Source organism: Lycorma delicatula, chromosome 10 (genome assembly GCF_047948215.1).
Source record: "Lycorma delicatula isolate Av1 chromosome 10, ASM4794821v1, whole genome shotgun sequence".
NCBI lineage: Eukaryota > Metazoa > Arthropoda > Insecta > Hemiptera > Fulgoridae > Lycorma > Lycorma delicatula.
The window spans coordinates 61,228,366-61,251,215 of NC_134464.1; the positions used below are offsets into that span (position 1 = coordinate 61,228,366).

Sequence of the window (22,850 nt, forward strand, 5' to 3'; positions counted from 1 at the left end):
ATCTTGTAGCAAATAAATCAGTTTGGATATTTTCTACATGGTATTGAAAAATGTAACACTAAAGGCAACAAAAACATAACTATTAATCATTAAAAGGATATTATGTGCAGTATCAGGAATGGTAGATCAATCTGGAGCATTATCTATAATTAAAGTTAAAACGCAACAAACTGACCAATGAACGATTATTGCAAACTTATAATTCATTATTTAATTAATATTAATTTAAATGATTAATTTATCTGTTTAAATTAATACAGAGTCGAAAGTAATTTTAATATCAATAGGTAAAAATATTTTTTTACCAACAAAAATCTTGTTTCACTTGCATAAGTTCCTCTTACCTTGAAATACTAAAATCTGCATTTGTTATAAAGTAATAAACAAACAATTATTTAAATTACGATTAATTTTATTGTTTACAGAAACAATTTTCACTATTTATGAAAAATAACATTTATTTTATGGTTATTAAATTATTATGCTTTGTCAAAATATAATATTGAAGTTAAAAAAAAAAATTGGATTTCATTTATTTTTAACAATAGATTTTAAACCATCCCCACTTTTATACAGTTCTTTTATGTTAAATATTAGCTTAACAATAGTAAAACCAATTATTTGGCCTACTTTATATTATTTCACATAAGAGTAATTCATTTTAGATATTTTATTCATAGTCTGAGAGTCAAACTCAATAGTAATAGATTCTTCACTTCAGAGCAACATTAAACTAATAAATATGAAGTGTGTAGTTGCTTTAATCTCAACCTTATTGGCAATGCAAATGCAATACGTATTAGTAAGTATAAATTTAGTAAATAAATTTCTATGTCTTACTTCTAAGAAGAAGAATGTGCATATATATATATATATATATATATATATATATATATGATTAAGACATTTATACATTTTTGTATTATTAAATGTAATTTATAAGATAAATGGTTTCACTGATCATTAAGGATATCCCTAAAGGTATTTCAGGTCTCAATCATTATAGCCAATTATCAAAAAACTAGTGAAAAACAAGTTAAACACTTTTTTGAATCAGCGCCTGCTTCTACAAAATTAATTTCTAGATAGAATATAAATTTGTTCTATAATAATACACATGTGCACTTCATAAAAAATCAATATTGATATTACATTAGTGGAATTCATATTTATATGCTTTGATTGCTTTTCCATTTGAGATTATTACATCTTTTTATTTATGCCACCTATAGGTCCATTCAAGTACCACATAAGTATGATCATGTATTTTGGCGTAGATTCAAAAAAGTGCCTCAGAAATTAACTATTTCAATGAAATTACTTCTTACTTTTTAGCACATTTTGCTGTTGGTTCCAATTTTTTTTAAAATAATTATTTTATAATTTTCTGTGTCTGATATTAGGTAATAAGTTATTTGGCAGAGTTAATGTGCTCCTTTTGGTGATAATGTAACTGCCTCAAAGTCCATTGGTGTTTTGTCAACCTCCTTGGTGTGAAGCACAAATAAATTTGTGGCATCAGTTTTCATTAATTTATGAGCAAACAATAAATGTAAGACAGTGCAAGATCATGGATTTCATTCATTTATTAAATAAATTGTGTTTTGGAAAATAATCTTTAACAGACTAATTTGCAGGTAGAAATGTTGTAAGAATGTTCCCAACTATTAAATTAGTTGATGAATATATCATAGTGTGACTGATATATCAAAAACAAATAGTTTATATTATTAACGCTACTGATAAATCATGAGAAGCTGTAATATATGGAAAATTTCCCTTCAGGAATGCTATTCCGGTAATGTCAGTAACTGTAGTAGCCTGTTGCAAAATGTACAATTGGCAGAGGGTTGAAGAGTTATGTTAAGGTGTAATATATCAATTCTGATGGTTTGGTTAATGGCGCTATGGGACTTGTACAGAAATTCAAACGACCTGCCCTATGAAGGGACCATCTGGAAAAGGGTGAGTTACCAAAAGCTGTGTTAATAAAATTCTAAAATGAAACAATAGGTACAAAAACTAAAGATGAAGTTGGTTGTGTACCTATTACATCAATGAATACAAAGTTTCAAGCTACTAAGGGATATGGAGATGTACATATGCTACTTTTAATTTTAAGTTGGTCTGAAACGGGGCGCAAATAGCAAGGTGCAACATTAAATACAGCTATAGTAGATTTGGGGAAAAAGTATTTGCAAAAGGACAACTTTATGTTTCCCTAAATCCTGTGCAAGGAATATTCAATCCTTGCAAAGGATTGAATAATGTGCTAGGATTGGGATTATTCAATCCTTACACAAGACTGAATAATGTGCTACAATTTGCAAGGCAACAATACATTGATTACTAATGATTACATATCAACAGTGACATTGATTACATATCAACAGTGTTACGAGTATTATGAAGAAATTTAGTTGTCTGACCTTGCAAGAGACCGCAAAAAGACCATGTAATATGATGCACATATATAGAATTATAAGATTCCCACTGTCCCTATTATATACTGTATATTGGTTCTGAAACGTTTAAGATAGAGATATTTTGATTTTTGATGGTTTTATTAACAATGCTATATATCTTGTGCAGAAACTCACATTACCTGCCCTAAAGAAGACCACACAACATCAACTAACGTGTCGCATACATACAGAATAACAGGATTCCCATTGTTCCTACCTACCACCCTACCAGATGGTGAAATCATTTTTTGTCAATTTTCAGACTGATTTTTTCTGTCTAAACAATTTTTTCAAAATTATGAGGTCTTTTTTATTTAACTAGAATTATGATCATTTAGGTGGAAGTAGATTTTTTATCGTACCACCATAAAAGCAGCTGCATCGATTGCAACAAGATTTAAATATATATACATATACTAATTTAGTAAAACAAATTCTTTTATTGTTCATATCTTCCTCTGCACTAATTAATTCCAAAAGCATAAACGAAATTCAGCACAATCCACCAAAGTACAGAATCAATAAGAGCTCTTACCTTATCTTATTAATTTTATTTTTTATTTTTATTTTCTATATATCAAAAGCGCTTTTGGGGCTTCCTAATCATCAGTTGATTAAATTAAAAAATTAATTACACATTATAACATTAATATTATTACATATGACATAATATATGCAGTCAAATAATTAATAAAAATAATTAAAAATCTTTAAAATCATTTAACATTTTTTTTATTATGTTTTTAAACATGTTTGTGGCCAGTCACTAAATACTACTACTACTACTACTACAATATAAACTTTACCTAAAATTTTCAAAAGTTCTGCTGCTATCTATAACAGCTTTGATAAGAGTAACCCCCTGGGTTGGTCTAGTGGTGAACGCGTTCCCAAATCAGCTTATTTGGAAGTCGAGAGTTGCAGTATTCAAGTACTAGTAAAGCTACTATTATACGGATCTGAATACTAGATCGTGGATACCGATGTTCTTTGGTGGTTGGGTTTCAATTAACCACACATCTCTGGAATGGTTGAACTGAGACTGTACAAAACTACACTTTTTACATTCAAATATATCATCCTCATTCTCCTCTGAAGTAATACCTGAACAGTAATTCCCGGAAACTAAACAGGAAAAAGAAAGAAGAAAGAAAGCTTTGATAAGAGTATCATTATCAAATTCTGTCTGCAGATTGATTAAGCTGAATAATTTCTGTCTATATATATATATATATATATATATATATATATATATAAAATATATGATATATTTATCTAAATGTTCAATTTTTTATTATAATTTTTTTTGTGATTTAAATTATTTTCAAATTAGTTTATAAGTCATTAATAGAATGTTTATCCATTAATAGATGGGTCAGTAACATTAGAAAATCCCAATTTATTGTTTATATAATATCTAAAATGTTCTGTAAATCTTACTTCAAATGATTTATTAGTTTTTACAATGTAAATTTTATCACAATCATTACATATTGTTTTATAAATGCCATATAAACTATTAGAATCATTATTACTACTACGGTTCCTTTTTAAATGTCTTACTATGTGGTTGGTTATATGCTGGTTTATATTTTGCATCACTATAAACACTAATTAAATGTTCAATAATAATATTACTATAAGAGTATTTTATATACATATTATCAATTCTGTATGTATTATATACATGTATTATGTATGTATAGGCTTCAACACAGTTACGTTTTCAGATTTAAATTTTTTTTTTTTATAAATATTATCAATTAACAAGGCTTTATATCCATTTTTACTGCAATACTCTTTATAATATTTATTTCTGCATCTAATTTTTCCCTGTTGTTCTGTGTGTAATGTCCCACTCTATTCAACATGTTTGTAAATATTTAATTTTATGTGACCATGGATGATTCGATTTTCTATTAATAGTTATTTTACTTGCTGCAGGTTTTGTATATACTGACATAATATGATTCTATTTGTTGATTTCAATATTAACATCTAAAAAACTTATTTTTCTACACTTATCTGTTTCAAATGTAAATTTAAAATTGTCATGATAGGAGTTAAGTTTTTCAATATTATAAATGTAAATTTAAAATTGTCATGATAGGAGTTAAGTTTTTCAATATTATAAGATGTTCATCATTTATAACAAGTACAAAACTAACCAAAATCTCATCGATATATCGTACCCATACGAGAATTTTGTGTATATGAGCAATACCATAAACTATCTTATTTTTGAATTCCTGCAAATAAATTTCAGAGAACGGCTGATAAAGGAAACCCCATAGGTAAAGTATTCTCTTGTGTATAATATACATATTTAATTCAAAATAGTTATGTTGACATATGTTTCTAATAATTATGGGAAAATTATCATTAAATTTTGGGTTCTCATTATTTTTTAGTTTATTTTTTATTATACAAATTGCATGATCTATAGGAATATTAGGGTACATATTGGCTATGTCATAACTTATCATTCTAGTATTTTTATTTATTGTCAAATTAATTAATTTGTTAGCCAAATCAAATCCATTTTTTATATTATATTTATACAGTAAATCAATTTTAGATCCAAGTATCTCATTGATTATTTCAGTAATAAAATAACAAGGTGCAGATTTAAAGTTATTTAATGGATGCATTGAGTTACCTTGCTTGTATATTTTAGGAAGACCAGTAAGTTTTGGGGCAAACTGTTAATAATTATACTTAAATTAAATGGTAAATATTTATAATTAAGTGGTTAATAAGATATTATATATAATAAATAAAATATTTATCATTTTATTTAAATATAATATTTTTTCGTTTATTTAATTCAATGATTCTATCTAAAGCGCGCACGCATACCATATTTAATTCGCATAGGTGTGGCGGTACCAGCACTAATTAAACTAATGTAATTTCACAACATAGAACAAGTTTCGCTTGTACAGTTAGCAAACTGGTGTAGCCGCAGGGCTTAACGCAACTGGTACTGAGTCAACTGGATGATCAAATTCAAAAGCCAGCCAGACCGAGTTACTTTTTTACATTTTAAATATTATTCATTTATTTAATTCTACTGCTCACCTGTGATAACACAACATAGCAGACTACATTTTTGGGGTGGGGGCAAATTTTTTTTTGCAAATATTGTTATTTTTTAATTGTTAACAAATAAACCTAAGAAAAATATGACCCTAATTAAGCAAAATCTTGAGATACTGAGGGAGACCTTACTCTACAGCCTTACTCCCTTGACCTTTTAAGTTTAAAATTTAATGGCTTTAATGCCCCATTCCTAGAAGTAATCTGACCAAGTTTTGGTCAAAATCGATACAGTAGTTTTAAAGATGTACAGTGATTTAGAGGCCAACACTCAAAACCCCCCCCTCCCCGCACAACCACACCCACCACACTTTTTTGGGTTCCTTAGGTGTCAAAACATCGAGAAAACTGCATATGCCCAAATTGGACAGATTACAATACTCTCCCCTCTAGAGCTGGAGCGCTATCTAGACGGGAAAGTAAAAATTTCATAGATTAATTGTATTTCCTGTCAGGTCTTTGTACCTACTACCATACATACGTTTAATTAACTAACAGGTAGTTAAAAGTATAACTTCTAGTGAAACAGTGAATATATTAATAAATTAATAAAAAAAAAACTTTTCTATCAAAGCAGTATATATTCTATCATCTACTTTTACAGGCACACCCAGAAAGTATCATGGAAACTGCAGAGAAATGCAGACAAAAAGAAGGTGCTGATGAAGGTAATAAATGAATCATTTTTTTTGAGATGGTTGGTGGAAACCACTCTGTATCATTTTGGATTGTTGTTATGTGTTCTTGTACCTTAAGAAGAAAAGATTTTCTCACAGTATAGCAAACTAGCACACTTCCTTACTGAACACACATAATACAGTTATATTTTAAAACCAGTAACTAAGTTAATTTTGGCATTAAACTTTAAAATTAATATTTAACTGATAAATATACATTATAACTTGACACTATTATATATATTAGCACTGCTTTTTTACAGTAGTAGAAAAGTTTGGAGTTTGATTCTTTAAAATACTGCAAAATTTTGATACAATTTCTATTCACTTTCTTGGTTTTTGAATGAGTATAACAAACAAAAAAAAAATCAAATACAAAACAAGAGTTTCAAAATCACACCACAACCATGATTTTAATTTTTCTAGAAACTCAATTAATAAATAGGAATTTATTTTCATTTCAGTTTTCTCTGGTATTAATAAATCAATGATGGATATGTGGTAAACTTCTTTTAAAACAAATTTAAATAATTTATCTTTTAATTATTACCTCTAGAAACAACAGGCTGAACATCCAGTTATAATTTTTATATGAGGCAAATTTTCTAGTGTATGAAAAACTGAACATTAACTCTGATCATCAGTGATCCTCTCTTCAATTACAGTTATGAGAAATTAAATAAAACATTTTACTCACAGTGGATAACACAAGTGTCATAATTTTTAATTATAAGTTCATAATTTATTTTTAAAAATTTTTGGGGGATATTTCTGTCTACAAAGTTCGTAGTTAAAAATTATATAAATGTAAAATATTCATTCATTCATAGTGTTCTGCCATTAGAGCAGGTCCAGTCAGAGCTGTTGCTCCCCTCCTTAATCTATCTTTTTCTAATCTCTTTGTTTCAGCATATTTTCTCTTTGCATAATCTCATCCATCATTTGAAAGCTCTTCCTTCCCCTTCCTTTTCTTCCATTTCACTGTTCTCTCCAACTCTCCTTAATACCCCGTTTATTTGTTACATGTTCTTACCACCTTTTTTTTTCTGTTTAGCCTCCGGCAATTACTGTACAGATATTAATGAGGATGATATGTATGAATATAAATGAAGTGTAGTCTTTTACAGTCTCAGTTCAACTATTCCTGAGATGTGTGGTTAGTTGAAACCACCAAAGAATACCCGGTATTCACGATCTAGTATTCAAATCCATGTAAATGTAACTAACTACCTTTACTAGGACTTGAACGCTGGATCTTTCAACTTCCAAATCAGCTGATTTGGGAAGATACGTTCACCACTAGACTAACCCGGTTATGTTCTTACCATCTGATATTTATAAATCTGCACCATATCCACATCTCAAACACCACAATTTCTTTTCTGTCTTCCTTTCTCATCATCCATGTTTCAGCAGCTCCATAGAGCATTATAGTCCAAATAAAACATCTCATTAATCTCTTCCTTAATTTAACTTCAACACAACAGACTTCCCTTCTTGTTAAATGCCTACTTACTTTTTCATATTCTTGATTTAATTTCTACTGCGCAAGTCAGGTCATCAGTTATGAAGCCCCCTAAATACTGAAATTTCTTCCCCTGCTTTAAAACTTCATTTCCTATCTTAATCTCAATCCTCTCCTCTTTTCCACCTAACACCACATATTTTGTCTTTTTTGTTGATCCTCATACCCTGACTTTCGCAAGCTTCAATTTAGTCATCAAGCATTTCATCTCCACCAGTACTGCCATGTCATCAGCAAAACGTATACATTCAATTCTCCCCCCCCCCATCTTTATTCCTTTTTCCCCATCCAGACAGCATTTAATTATTTCTTTCAGGTACATACTGTTGGTGACAATGCAGCATCCTTGCCACACTCCCCTTACAATCTCTATTCTTCCTGTCATTTTGTCTCCTACCCTCATTTTTATTCACTGGCTATTGTATAGTTCTTTTATCCTCCTGTCAACTCTTTCCTGAGTCTCTTTCTTTTTTTCTTTCCTGTCAACTCCATTCTTTTTCATAATTAACAGTAATTTATCTCATCTAACTCTGTCAAATGCCTTTTCTAGATTGACAAATGTAACATACACTCTCTGCTTCCTTTCCATGTATCTCACACCTATTACTCTTAGCAGCCATATAGCAACCTTTGTTCCAACATCTCTTCTAAACCCAGTAGTAGGATAAACTGAACCAAATGTCTTTAATATAATGTTATAAAAAAAAACTCACCCCATAATGTTTTCAGTTACTTTTACAATCATCTTTGCTAACAAATCAGGTTAAAGAATCTACTAGCCTTAATATGCTGTAAAATTAACTGAAACAATACTAAGATAGTTTTTATAACTAAAAATAAAATGAATAAATTTAATTTTTTCCATTAAAAATTAATGGTTTAACTGTGAAATTACTTTTCCTTCCAGAAAAACATTACTTTCATTATTTAGTAACTACTCAACCATGAGGATTCATAAAGGACTTTTAAGCTTCTATGAAAATGTAATTTATGAACGAAATTTGTAATGTTTTTTCAGGAGCTATAGAAGCACTAAAGAACCAAAAACTGACAGAATATCCAAACGGAAAGGTAACTATTAAATTAAATTTTTGATTAATATATTTTTTTTTAAAATACCACTGATCTACAATGATTTTGTTAAATGAGAGTGAATAACTGATTCTTATAGTACTTTTCATGCTTATTTCAAATATGAAATCAGAATTCATGTATCAGGCTTAGTTTTTTGTAACTACCATTCTTATTTTCAGGTAGCATCAGGCATAAACTCCATAAGCACAGCATTTTGTGAACAAATTTTATTATATTATTTATCAACTAAATAGCTTTTGTATATTTTACAAAATAAGGGGGCTTATATCTTAAGGGGCTTTTACAGCCTCTTAATTGTTGTCACATTTATTTGCTAGACATTAGTCATCATGTTTATTATTTACACACTAATTAAAATGAACAAAAATGTGACTCACTCTTCCTATTTTCATCTTTCTACAAACATATAATCCACTCATTAGTTATTTCTGTCGTTATTATATTCACTTATAAACTGTCATGCAGACTACAAAAAATTTTTAATTCTCATTCAAGTATAATATATAAGAATCAGTCATTCACTCTCATTTAATAAACAAACAAATAAATTTTGTTGACCAGTGTTATTTAAATAACGAAGAATAGATAAGCTTTCAAAGTATGGTGTTAAAGAAAAATATCAAAAATTATGTCAACCAGTAAAAGCTACCTAATTATGTTAAATCATCTACAATCCTTAATTATTCAGTTAATTGGAGAAGAGTTTTGTACATCAGGTTTGTTGAACTACTAACCTATATCATAACTTAACATAAAAAATTAATTAATCTGTCATCAAATAAGAATTATAAACTTTCATACTAAACTATAAGAGCAATTTTTTAAAATGTGAAATAAACAGTTGCTATTTTTAAAAAACTGCCCTGCAACTGTATAAATCTCATCAACAGTAATATATTAACTGTTATGTATATGATACGAATAAAATCTTACTAACATTCTAATAAATCATTAAAATCCAGTTAGTTCTACATTCTCGCTAAAGTTACTGAAAATAGTCTACACTCACTACCACACTTATAAACTGTTTTAATAAATAAAATTTGAAATTTGCTGCAATTTTGTTAAAATTCTTCTACACAGATAGATTTGATAGTGCATAAATAATACTTTAATTTTATGTTTTCAGTGTATGGCTGCTTGTATGTTTGAAGAAGAAGGTATCGTAAGTAATATAAAAAATACTATATACTTTTCTAACAAAAATAATAGTAACCTATTTGATGGATTTATCAAAAAACTTTAAAGCATCTGAGTCAGTCGATAGTAGAAGGAAATATAGAGGGTCTATAATTTAGGTTTAGAATAAGCTAATTGTAATGAGAATAAACGTTCAGAACAGAAATTCATAAAAATACAGTTTATTAAACCATTCATTTTATAAAAATAATCTTTATTAAATCATACTTTATAATAAGAGAAGATTAATTTGTTGGTTTTAGATTTTTTTTTTTTCTAACATATAAGGCACAAGAAACCCTATTCCAGTTGCATTTGCTGAGAGTAATGATGTTTGCAAATAATGAACAATATTACTGGCTGTACAGCTAGTTCCAATATTGAACAGTGCTAAGCTGCCAGTATGCAGGGCTGAATATCACTGCATATGGTATTGCATTCCGGTACTTTTTTATTTGCTGTATATTTGGCCCCATGAAAATGCAAAGCAATTCAATCTAGACTGTCTTTAAAAAAACCTGTTATGGGATGCACATTATTTCTGAGAATGGCTATACCATTTTGAGGAGTGATTGTACCTCTTGTCAACTAAACTAAAAATGTTCTGCTAGAACATTAACATAATACATATGTTATTTTTTTTTTTTAATTCTCTACATTTAATATTTAAAAGTTAGTCTATTCATTAAGGATATAAACTTCTATTTGTAAAAAGATTGTTATTCTTTATATAAAAAATAAGTAACTACAATAAAAACCTGTTTTAACCAAATCTTCAATTCTCATAAAAACATCATAATTATAGAGAAAAAATATTAATATGTAGCAGCCTTATTTTCCAAACATCTTTCAGCATTGTTAGTCTATTTTTGGTTAAGGAAAGTTCATCCTGAAATTTCACTAGTAATGATGCCATTTCACCTTAATACTGCAAATATATAAACACAAGTAATTTATTTTAAACAAGGTAGACTTGTGTTGATCAATTATTAAAAAATATAGAAAGTTTGTTAGAAATAAAGGTATATAAATAGTTAAGGAATTGATAGGATAAAGACTAGACTGATTCATTTTTATATAATTTTAATTATCTCTAAACACTACAATCATTTGCCATTAATAAGTGCATACAGTAAAATAACTAAGCATTTTTATCATGGCATTAGCCACAGGCACTTTTTTTTATTTTAAAAGTTTCAATTTTTAGGACGTTATTATCTTAGATGTTCAGAAATCATTAAGTTACAAGGCCAATCTACAAGTGTACCAAATAAGTTTTATTTTTGCTCGATCAAAAATTTAGATCTTTAAAATTATTTAGAAGGAAAAGACATATATGGAAGTGAAAACTAAAATGACTTCATTATTCTGTTATTTCAAAATTAAATTGAAATGTAGGAGCTGGCTGTTAATTTCAGAAATCTGAGCTCTTTATTGACTTTAAAAAATAAATTATTTTAAAGTAATTAACAAGTTGATCTAACCTTTTAAGGTTCTTTTCCGGTTCCATTACAAATATGTTGAATATTTATAAAGTAATTTATAGTAAAGAAGTGCAGAAATATTGTGTGACTTGCTTTACAGATGAAAGATAATGCATTCAACAAAGAAGCTGCAATGAGCATGGCAGGAAAAGCTTTAGCAGGTCATAAGGACAAGCTTGAAAAAGTTAAAGAAATCATGGAAGACTGTGAAAAAGAAAGTAAGAAACAAAGTTTTTTCATGATTATGTAGATTCTTGATTATGTAAAAAGTAAGAATTATGTGCCATTTCTTGAGTGTTCTGAAAAAGTTGGGGCGTTCAGAGTAAACAAAAAGCTAAAAGTACATCACCAAAGCTGTAAAAAACGATTGCTGGTTTTCTTGTCCAAAGACAGCAAATATAATTGTATTTGCTACATTTTACAGCTAACTCTGATGTACTTATAGCTCAATTTAATTATGTACATTATTTAAATTATTCTACAATATCCCATCACTTATTTTACTGTAAGTTGACTCCTGATTTAAACGAACTACATACGAATTGTTATCTATATATTCACAACCGTATATTGGCTTAAAGTGATGCAAGAATAGTAGCCACAGCAAAACACCAAAAGTTTTTGTAAGGAGAAATAATAAAAATCAAGCAGTACAGTACTTTCTAGTACTACAATGATATCTTTCTAGCTAAGTAACACCTATTTTAATATATTGCTAGTTCATTATACTGCGGAACAAACAGAGAAAGTCCTTGAAGCTTTAGTGGAAATTCCAGAATCTGGGAAAGTGACCTCTAGTCATATCCAATGTAAAGGAAATCTGAAACCCAGGAAAGGATTTTGTAATCCTTTTTCAGGACTATTGGAAATTTCCTCTACCTATGCAAAATAATTACGTTTATATAACTAATCATGTCTTTATTATTGGTATTACTATTATTATTTCTGGTCACGATTTTTAATTATCCTGCAGAAAAAATATTTTAGCTGGTATATTATTTAAATAAAATCTACTTGACTAAATAAAATGAAGGCAAAAAATTATTCTCTTACAGCTTTACAAAACATGTAATAATGTTTTATATATTTAATATATTATTAGAGAGAATTAAAACATAGCTTTCATCTACATCATCAGAAGTTTTCAAATCATACATTTTTCGAAAAAAAATCTATAATCTATACTAAGTTCTAAACAAACACAATTTTTTTTCAGTCAGTGAAATTACTGGTGATAGATGTGAAGTAGCAAGTGAAATCTTTGATTGTTCAAGGAAGATGAGTGTGATAGTATTATAAACCCAAAACTGATCTACTTGACCGGTAAGTCATTTTAATTCATTCAAAGTTATTACAAATAATTTCTTCTAATTTAAATAATTATTATAATTGAACAAGTAACTTTCACACAGTGGAGGAACTTTCATATCCATGAATTTGAAATTGTACACTATCTAAACTCATGTCTACTCTACTCTTTTTGTGCCATATGGAATTTGGTGATGCTTATAGTACTGTAATTCAAATTTTCCTTACATCAAAAGATACAATTTATTTTCAGAAAGTATAATTCCATCTCAATTAAGTATATTTCACTTGTTATGTGAAAAACATATGAAAGGACACAAATAAGTACCTCAACAAAATAAGAAAGAATCATTGAGATTGACCAATTTCAATAATTCTTTTGTTTGATATGGATTTTGAACAACGAATCTAAACATAATAAAAAAAAATTAAGCATTAACAAATGCTAAAATTTAGAGTAAAATTTATCATCCATCACTCATTAGGTGAAATGCAAATCACAAAAATGTCATCATTTTGCATATAGAACGATGTGGAAAGTGTTTTCCTATCTTGGCTGTTGGAGTGAATAGGGAGATACTGAAAATTTAGAGAATACCATATTGTCAAGAAGACTTTTATTGAGATTACAGTCATAGACTGCTTTGATCATTTTATCCTATTGAAATTTTTAGCATATGAACAATACCATGCCTAACAGGATTTGAACCCAGGATCTCTGGATAAAAGGCACAGATGCTACCACTCCGCCACGGAGAAAAATTTATTTACTCAACAGTACCTTATAAAATTGGAGTTAATGCCAGATTAATATATATGTTTCAGGTACAATGGATGAAAAAATAAAGCATAACTGAACTATTAGCATTTTTCACTTATATTCTTATCTTGTTAAATAAATAAAAAATTTCTTTAAAATATATCTGTACAATAAAACTTACTTAAAAATAAATATCCACTTTTTCTTCACACTGAAAACTGTTGTTTTTTTTCCTCTTTATAAAAACCCTACTGATGTCAAGAATTATTTTTTATCTATAACCATCGTATCATTACAACTCCAAATCATAAATTTGTGTAGAATATAAGTAAAGTTTTAAAATCTAATAGCATAATATTTCTTTGCCAAAAATACTTATCTCAAAGAAGGTATTTTTTTATGCACCTATATCAAAGTTATATGAATCCAACTAGAACTCTACATCTGATAATGTTACTACAATGGCTCATCTTTTTGAAAAATGTTGAAAGTCACCAATATACAACATCAGCACAGGTTTCTGTATAAGGACAAGCACACACAGAAAGGTCCACATTCAGAAATGAAAAAATGTTTCCTATGCCTGATCAGAATCTGATGTTTACTAGTTTTTAAATTAATAATAGTCTCACAAATTACAACATTACAAAATTTTGTAATTTTCTGTGTAAATTAAAATTCTTTAAATGCATCAAAATTAAAAAAAAAACTAAACTCGCATTTACCCACAAAGATTAAAAAAAATTCATAAAAGAAAATTTCAACCTATTTATTTGTTTTTTTTTTTTTAATTTTTATTGGGACATCAGTTAAGATTCATTATAAGTGCCCAGAAGAAATACTTCTATAATAAAGAAACTAAGCCAATTTCACAAACACAAAGTATTACAGGCATATAGGCTAAATAACAGTAACGTAAAATAAATAAAATTAATAATCAAAATGAACAATATAACAAGCAAAATAGTAGAAATTTAATTTATACCAAGGAGATGGGTCACCTCTCTCTACTACAATACTTATCACAGGGCTTGAACGAAATGTACCTGTACCAAGACAAATTAAGTAAATGATTTACTGCATTGAGCAGTAAGAACGGTAGTCCGTGACAAATAAGCCACACAGCCATAGTTCAAGCGGGAACGGACTGACCAAACCTCAGCAGAAGCGCAACATGCATATTCAATCAGATCCCCAATGAGTAGCACAAAAAACTCTAAACATGACTAGCATTTTTAAACATTTTATCTTTAGTTCCTTTAAATGTTTGGTCAACATCAATTGTTGGTCAAACCACAATTATAAAAATCTAATCCACCTACATGGTTCAACTGGTTCCCCATATAAAAACAGTTGATGGTCAACATGTTCCCTCAACTGGGAAAAGCAAATACTTTTTGTTTTGTCCAGGGAAAAGATAAATGCAGTAGTTTTACACCACGATTCTAAACGAGCTATTGTGTTTTGAAGCAGCTTCTTGATAGTAGCTAACGTTCTACATGGAATATAAAGTAAAAAATCATCTACAAATAATGAACACATAATGGGTTTTCGCAAGCCGTTTGTTATAGTATTTATGGCTACGGCAAACAGGGTAATACTTAGAGCACTTCCCTTGATATTCAGTTTTTGTATGAAACTTTCAGATAAAGTTGTTCCAATCTGAACTCAAAAGTAACAACTTTTGAGGAAACCCCTGATAAATGCAAGAAGATTCCTTGCATAACCTATTCATGCAGTGTATTTAGGATTCCTCTACTCCAAGCAGTATTGTACGCCTCTCTCATATTGAAAAATATTGCAATCTGGTGTTGTGAAGTAGGAAGATGTTTTGAGTAGCAGATTCCAGGGCAATTGCATGATCGATAGATGATCTAATTTGTGGCAGGAACTGAATTGAGGGGGGAGCAATTAGGACATTTTTCTCAAGGTACCACACTAGGTGATGGTTTATCATTCGTTCATTCGCTTGCACAGGGTACTGGTCAAGGAGACATGGAGATAGGATGAAAACTTGATGGGTATGTTTTATCCTTACCAGATTTCATTATGGGAATCGCCAATGCCTCTGACCAAAAAACCAGAACACCTGGTCACAATAAATTTATAAATAGACAAAAGCTGTTGAAATACAGTATCAGGGTTATGCTCAGTTGTTATCTCACAACCCTTATAATATAATTTGTTAATATAATTTTCTGGGGAAGTGTCACGAGAATTATTCAAGGCATACCTTAGCTCATCAAATGAAAAGGTAATGTTAATTCATTTTGCGAGTCTCCAATAAACAAATGAGATACTTTCTACATGCAAGTTATACCTTATACTCAGGACAATATGTAAAGGACAATGTAAGGGAGATTCACATAAACGTATCTGCCACATCAACTGGCAAAGGTGACAAGGATGCTGTTACTTTCTAGTTCCATCGACAGCAGAGATTATCCTGATCTACACATGATCCGAAGTTTTCTCCACACAACTGATGATGGAGATGTCTGAGAAATGTATCCAAATACCGTATTTATTCGAGTACCTCCTGCACTTTTTTCTAGGAATAGGAGAGAAAAAATAAGGGTGCAGGGCTTACTTGAAACATATCCTTTGGCCAGGATAATTTATGTAAAGTACACGTTTTCTTAGAAGTACCTAAATTGAATCACATAAATATAGTTATGTTAGGCTTTCGTTTATCAATACCGGATGCCACTTATACAGAATACACCCTGTTCATATTATCGATAGGAATGAAGTTAAGGTATTTTTATAAAACTGATTTATTCTGTATAGGCTGCATCCGGTTCTAATGACACTACAGTTACAGGACGACCCATCGTTGTCTTGTCTATTCGCCATAGTCATTGTACTGATTGTATATGTGGACGGTTATGTGCATTTTATCTGTTTAGTTTATCTTGCAAAGTTTAATATGGTGATTTATATTAATTACGGCATTAAAATGAGTACAAACGGACAGCGTTTACGATCTTTTACAGTAAATGAAAAACTGTGTGTTATAGATGAGGCTGAAAAAATTGGAAATCGGGCGGCAGGAAGAAAATTTGACGTAAGCTGCATTTGAGACTGGCTTAAGAAGAAACAACTTCTGATGAAAGGCACTGGTAATAAATAGTCTTTTTGTGACTTAAAACCAAAATACACAGACATAGAAAAAAAATTGTATGACTTTGTTATGGAAAAAAGGAAATGCGGTTATGCTATCACGACAGAAATGTGTCAATCATATGCTTGTGAAATCGCTAAATCATTGAATAAAGTTGATTTTAAAGCAAGCCGTGGATGGATAACACGATTTTTTGCATGAAATGATTTGTTGAATAAAGACGACCATTTCTCAACGACTTCCAGATGCTTATGAACAAAAAATATTACATTTTCACAAATACATAATAAATCTTAGAAAAGATAAAGGCTATTTGCCTTCTCAAATAGGAAACGCTGATCAAACCCCTGTATATTTTGAAATGCCATTTGACAAAACCGTAAACAAAAAAAGGTGAAAAAAGTGTTACGATTCGCACTGGTAGTAATGAAAAACAAAGGTGTAGTGTTATGCTTTGCATTACTTCTGATGGATCAAAATTGCCTCCATACATAGTTTTTAAAAGAAAAACTCTTCCTACTGTACAGGTAAATGGAGTTATCAGAGAACAGGAATCAGGTTGGATGGACGAAACCGTAATTTTAGATTCGATCAGGTGTGTATGGCAATATACTATATACTAATTTTTTTTTTTAGATTTTCGGTCTGGAAAATCGAGGTGCGGGGCTTATTCGGGGACAGGGAGTACTCGAATAAATACAGTAATTCAGACATGATTTTCATTTAGCACACCAAAACACTCTATGACACACAACTCTTGCACCAGAAGGCACAGAGCAATTCTGTCATAGGCCTTCAGTTGAAATTATGTTAAGCCCTGCAAAGATCCCTTAGTGCACTCCTACATTCTTCATCCCACCAAGGAACAGCAGGCCACCTTGGCTTTCCAGATGTTAGAGTGATAAATTTACTAGCACTATCGAACATCACGTGTGTTAACATAGCAAGTTGGTGGATTGCACTACCACTCCTGTCTTATTAGTCAAAGGAATATATGCACACGATCCAATTCACTTTCCCTACCACCCATTTGCGTGGCCAACTCTAGGACAAACCAATATTCAGTAATAGTGAGAAGTAATAGGGAGAAACCATTATTCAGTAAGAAGTTTTTGGATACATACCAGGTAATACTTAGAAGTAGGTATGTAGAACTCAAGGATAGATCGATGCAGGAGAATGTACCTGATGATGACATAAATGTGTATTCCCCTTCGTTCATAAGCAGTGTTCCAAGTTCTGCCTCAGCTGATCACCTCAAAAGAACATGATGATAATGGCTAAAAATAATGATGGGCATTGAAATCGCCAATTATTAGGCAGGGCACAGGAATTTGTGAAAAAAAGATTGAATAGATCATCCTCACTGATATTAAAATTTGGGGGAAAGTTTAAGTTGCAGATATTAATTTTAAATGGCATCAATACCTTCACTGAGACTATGGGGATGTTTGTAACCAGTAGAATTTGCATGGCTAGTAAGACTTCTTTCACATCCTCAAACCTGTTTGATAGTGCCACAGATGTAACAACGAAAAAATACTTCATCCTGAGAAGGCGAGTTTCCTGCAGACATGTATCAAAGGATTTTCTTAGTAGGATTTTGATATCCTCATGGCGAGAACAGAGGCCCCAAACAATCCACTGAATAACATGTGTACCCAAAAAAAATATTTTTTCTCTGTTATATGAAAAACTTTGCCTGCCGATTATTTATCAAATACTATCTAATTTTTCTTTTTTGCGCTTATAAATTTAAGGAAGTGCTTTGCTTCTTCAGGCACTTGAACAGACCTCAAGATAGTGATGGGGAATTGAAAGCCTGGAAGGCCGTAGATATCGTACCAGGCGATGATATTTTATAGGATCCCTACATAGAGATCTTGGTAGTTTGCTACTAGTTGGTGCAGTGGGAATTTTATTTAGTGGTGTACTGACTGATCTGGTTTTTCGTAAACCATTGTCGGTCTTTCCACATAAAATATCTTTCTTCTTGCCTGTACTCTTAGTTAGCTCTGAAATAGTGGCTGTGAACGAAGCAACTTGATCAGATAAATCTGAACAAGTTTTAACTCATGCAAGATCTGCACTGTTGATTACCTGGGTTTGCCTTGATGTGGCAGCAGTAAAAGAGACATCTTGTTTAACCAGGTTCCTGGACTTCTGTGTCTTATTATATTGTCTTCATGTGGACAGAAAAGAAATCTTCTGCTCAGTACAAACTTTGAGAATTGCCTTCTTTTCTTTAAAAGTAGGCAAATCTCATGAGTGAACTAAATGTTATCTATCTCAGTTAGCATATTTTTCTTCCTCCTGGCAGTTAGTGTCGTGATCTTTAGCACATCAAACACATATCACTGTTTTTTAGCAAAAGGTTGTAGCATGACCATACCCTTGGCACTGGAAATATCACTGTAGGTTGGGGATAAATGGTCATACTGTAACTAACACGTAAACTACTTTTATTTTCTCTGGTGGTACGGGAAGGTTTAACGTTAATATGAGGGAAGGAGTAGGTTCCTCCATCCCACTTTAATGTTTCATTATTCACTTCACCTGTGTAACACGTTGGGTATGAAGCTCATCGGCAATTTCAACAATGTCAATCTCCAGAAGGTCCCGGCAAAAAATTACTCCTCAACTGGAATTCAAGGTTTCTGCACTTATATTTATACCACCCATGTTGGCGAGATGTAACAGCAATTGACTCTGCTTGTCACTAAACGTCTCTATCAGTATTGATCTGTCTCTTAAGTTCTTGACATTCTTCAGTGAACCACTTGAACCTATTACTACTTCATTGATCAGGAAAAGCAGACCTTAAGAAGGGACCTACCTGATTATTTCAAAGAACTACAAAATTTATATTTTTATACTGTAGACAGGATGTTACCATTTAAATTATTATTTTCTTCAGACCTATTATCCTTGTCAGAATGCTGAGCAAAGCCTTTTCACAATACTAATATTGGTGTTTTTTTCAAATAAACCACTAACCATCATAAACTTTATTTGAGGACTAGAAATTTTGGTCCCACGAGTACCCCAGAAATAAGAGACCACCTCTGTAGTGCCCACGCATACAGGAGCTAGAGCATCATACAAATGGGTTGGCTCAGGTGCCCAGAGGACATCATTCGAGACTCACTACGTAGTGCATGGTGTAAAAGTTAAGCAACTCAGTGTGTAGTAGGAAGAAAAGCTGCACACACCAGGGTCTTGGGGATGCCAACCCCATAGTCTTAAGATTCCCCGTCAGGGTTAATCTTTTCATCTTATTGAAACAGGTTTTTATAACTATACAACCATAATGCTTATTATCAACAAAAAATCTGAGAAAATAAAATGCAGTGCCAAAATTAAATTTAAAAACTAATTTGTAATTTAGAAAAAAATACTCATAACTCATAATTTTTGTAGTATTTATACATACTACAAAAATTTGATAGAAAAACTTGCATTAAAATGTTAAACTTGAAAGTAAATGAGAAGAAAACAAGAGGAAGATCAAAAAATGGGTAGGTACATAAAATTAAGGAGGATATTATGAATAGCAATATACCGAAGAAACGTTTATGAAGGAGTGGTAGAGGGAAAGAACAACGTGAGTGTCTGTGATTCATCACCTGACCCATGACACTGAATAAGTGAAAAAAGTTGAGTCAGAAAATTATATTAAAAAGAGATTTGCAAATAGTGGTACACACAAAAAACTGACAACATAGTTGTAGGCCTTTCATGTCACGCAACTAAAGCCACATTTTAGGAATGTCCTACAACTGTGGGTTGTTTCTGATGGAAGACATACCCACACAACTTAATTTAAAATATTTATAACATTATTTAAATGAAATATTTTTTTTCATTATTTAATTCAATGACTCTAACTAAAGCGCACACATACCATATTTAACTCATGCAGGTGAGGCGGTACCATACTAGCGGGGAAGTCAACACCAACTAAACTAATATAATTTCACAACATACATAGAAAAAATTTCATTTGTATCATCTGTTGACCGTACAAGCAAAATTTGTTCTAGTGTAGCCACAAGGCTTAACGCACCAGGTAACAAGTTAACTGGGCGATCAAGTTCAAGACCCAGCCAAACCGAGTTACTTTTTTACATTTTAAGTATTATTCATTTATTTAATTCTTCCCCTCACCTGTGACAAAACAACATTCCAGTAATTTAGAGCATTTTATGGGATAGGGGTGCGATTTTGCAAGTTTTTTTTGCAAATATTGTTAATTTTTAAGTGTTGAGAAATGTGCCATGAAAACTATGACCTTAATTAGGTGAAATCTCAAGATACTGAGGGTGACCTCGCTCTACAGCCTCATCCGCTTGACCTTTTAAGTCGGAAAATTTAATGGCATCAATGCCCCATATATAGAAGTAATCTGACCAAGTTTGGTGAAAATCAGTCCAGTAATTCTGGAGATATAAGATGATTTAGAGGCCAACACTGAACACATACACTTACTTACAATCATTAACATCTGGAAAATTTCCATTCAGTTTTTTGCGTCCCTTAGGTATCAAAATGTCAAGATCCAGTGAAAACTGCACATGCCCAAATTGGACTGATTACAATACTTTCCCTTCTACAGTTATAGCTTTGCAATAGTTATCTAGGAGGAAAAATAAAAATATAACATAAAGGCATTGTAAAGGGCTAAGCACCACAAAAGGAGTGGCAAAGGTACCACACAAAGAATATATTCACAAATATTAACTAAATAGATATTAATTAATTAATGCTATATGTAGTAACATACCCACCTAGATTTCAACACAACTGAACAAAAACAATTATGAGCCATTAACCCTGACAAACTCAATATATTATATGGACAAGTACAAAACTGACTGAATCTATTAATTATTTGTAGAGAGGTTTCCTAGGATTGCTGGCAATCTATTAATTATTTGTACAGAGGTTTCCTACAATTGCGGGCAAGATAGTTAATTACTATGATCATCAGACTGTTCTTTCTCACCACCCAACTCTTTTTCTTAGCCCTGATCCTTCTGAAATATTGGTTCTCTGGGTATAGATCTAATCGACCTAGATCCTGCAAGATTAGTTTATTAAAATAAATGAATGCATCCTTAGTATTAAATCTGATAGGAAGAACTATATTTCCTGTCTAAACTAATTTACATTTTGCTGGGTATAAATCCACAAATGAAAGAACCCCATAATTACCTCAATAAAAAATCTTTTTGAAGAGCAATTCAATATAATTTTAAACTGAAACATAAATAATTTGCAATATCTTTAAAAAATATTAAATGAGACTGGGTGAAAATAAAACAATCAATTGATTCACAGATAATGTTCAAACTGCAATAAATAAGAAATTAGGAACATATATAAATTTAAAGAATATAACTGCAAATAAATGGTTAATTTAAATGATTTGAAATATCAAAATGATTCTTAAATAGTGTGCAAAACAATTAAAGAAATTATACTGATGGAATTAATTAGGCTGATATTGTAAAAAGATGGAGTAACAATCAATAACCCTTAACGCAAACAAATACATAAACCAAACAAACGTTTTCTGAAGCATTGCACAACCAATACCTCATATTAACATAGATGTAATTAGCTAAATAATTAATAAGCTATTGTTGGTCATTCAAAAGTTGGTCAAATTTGGATCACATTAATAAAAAAACTAAGGAAGTGAAGGAAAATCATTAATGTTCAGAAAAAATTTTACCAATTGTTATAAGTGTAATATTTGATGAAATGTGTGATGAATTAAAAATATCTTGAATTACACTTATTCCAAAAGTACTGAGTGACAAAGATCCAAGTCAGCTAAAGCCTATTAAATACCCTGACATTTATTTGTTAAGAAATTTTGTCATATATACTCTATTCATAGAGTACATGGCAATATGTACTCTATGAATAGAGACTGTGTAACAAAAAACAATGTCTTCAACCGATTTCTATCTGGTTTTAGACAGCATCATAGCTGTAAGACGGATTTAACAGGTAGAGGTTGAATCTGAATAAAAATTAAATAATAATAATAATTTCAGTTTTCATAGTCTTGATGAGGGTATTTGATAACTATTGTCAAAAATACAGAATGTCCCATTTGAAATGTC

General features: G+C 30.6%; 1 protein-coding gene across 2 annotated transcripts; it reads left to right on the forward strand.

Moving 5' to 3' along the window:
- Positions 1 to 695: 695 nt before the first annotated feature.
- LOC142331584 (uncharacterized) lies at positions 696 to 13,784 on the forward strand. Of its 2 annotated transcripts, none has more exons than XM_075377587.1 (7): positions 696 to 802; positions 6,169 to 6,232; positions 8,785 to 8,837; positions 9,991 to 10,026; positions 11,625 to 11,742; positions 12,741 to 12,847; positions 13,658 to 13,784. In XM_075377587.1, exons 1-6 carry the CDS (start codon positions 743 to 745, stop codon positions 12,821 to 12,823), a joined length of 414 nt encoding a protein of 137 aa, XP_075233702.1. In that variant the 5' UTR covers positions 696 to 742; the 3' UTR covers positions 12,824 to 12,847; positions 13,658 to 13,784. The 2 variants fall into 2 exon arrangements, with proteins under 2 accessions (XP_075233702.1, XP_075233703.1); XM_075377588.1 differs by lacking the exon at positions 696 to 802 and adding an exon at positions 4,581 to 4,759.
- Positions 13,785 to 22,850: the final 9,066 nt, after the last annotated feature.

What these genes read in the sequence shown, in the direction of transcription:
- LOC142331584 (XM_075377587.1), top strand. Translation starts at nt 743, where the DNA reads ATGAAGTGTGTAGTTGCTTTAATCTCAACCTTATTGGCAATGCAAATG. An exon ending in TGCAAATGCAATACGTATTA is followed by an intron (nt 803 to 6,168) that starts GTAAGTATAAAT and finishes CTACTTTTACAG; the next exon opens with GCACACCCAGAAAGTATCAT. An exon ending in AAAAGAAGGTGCTGATGAAG is followed by an intron (nt 6,233 to 8,784) that starts GTAATAAATGAA and finishes ATGTTTTTTCAG; the next exon opens with GAGCTATAGAAGCACTAAAG.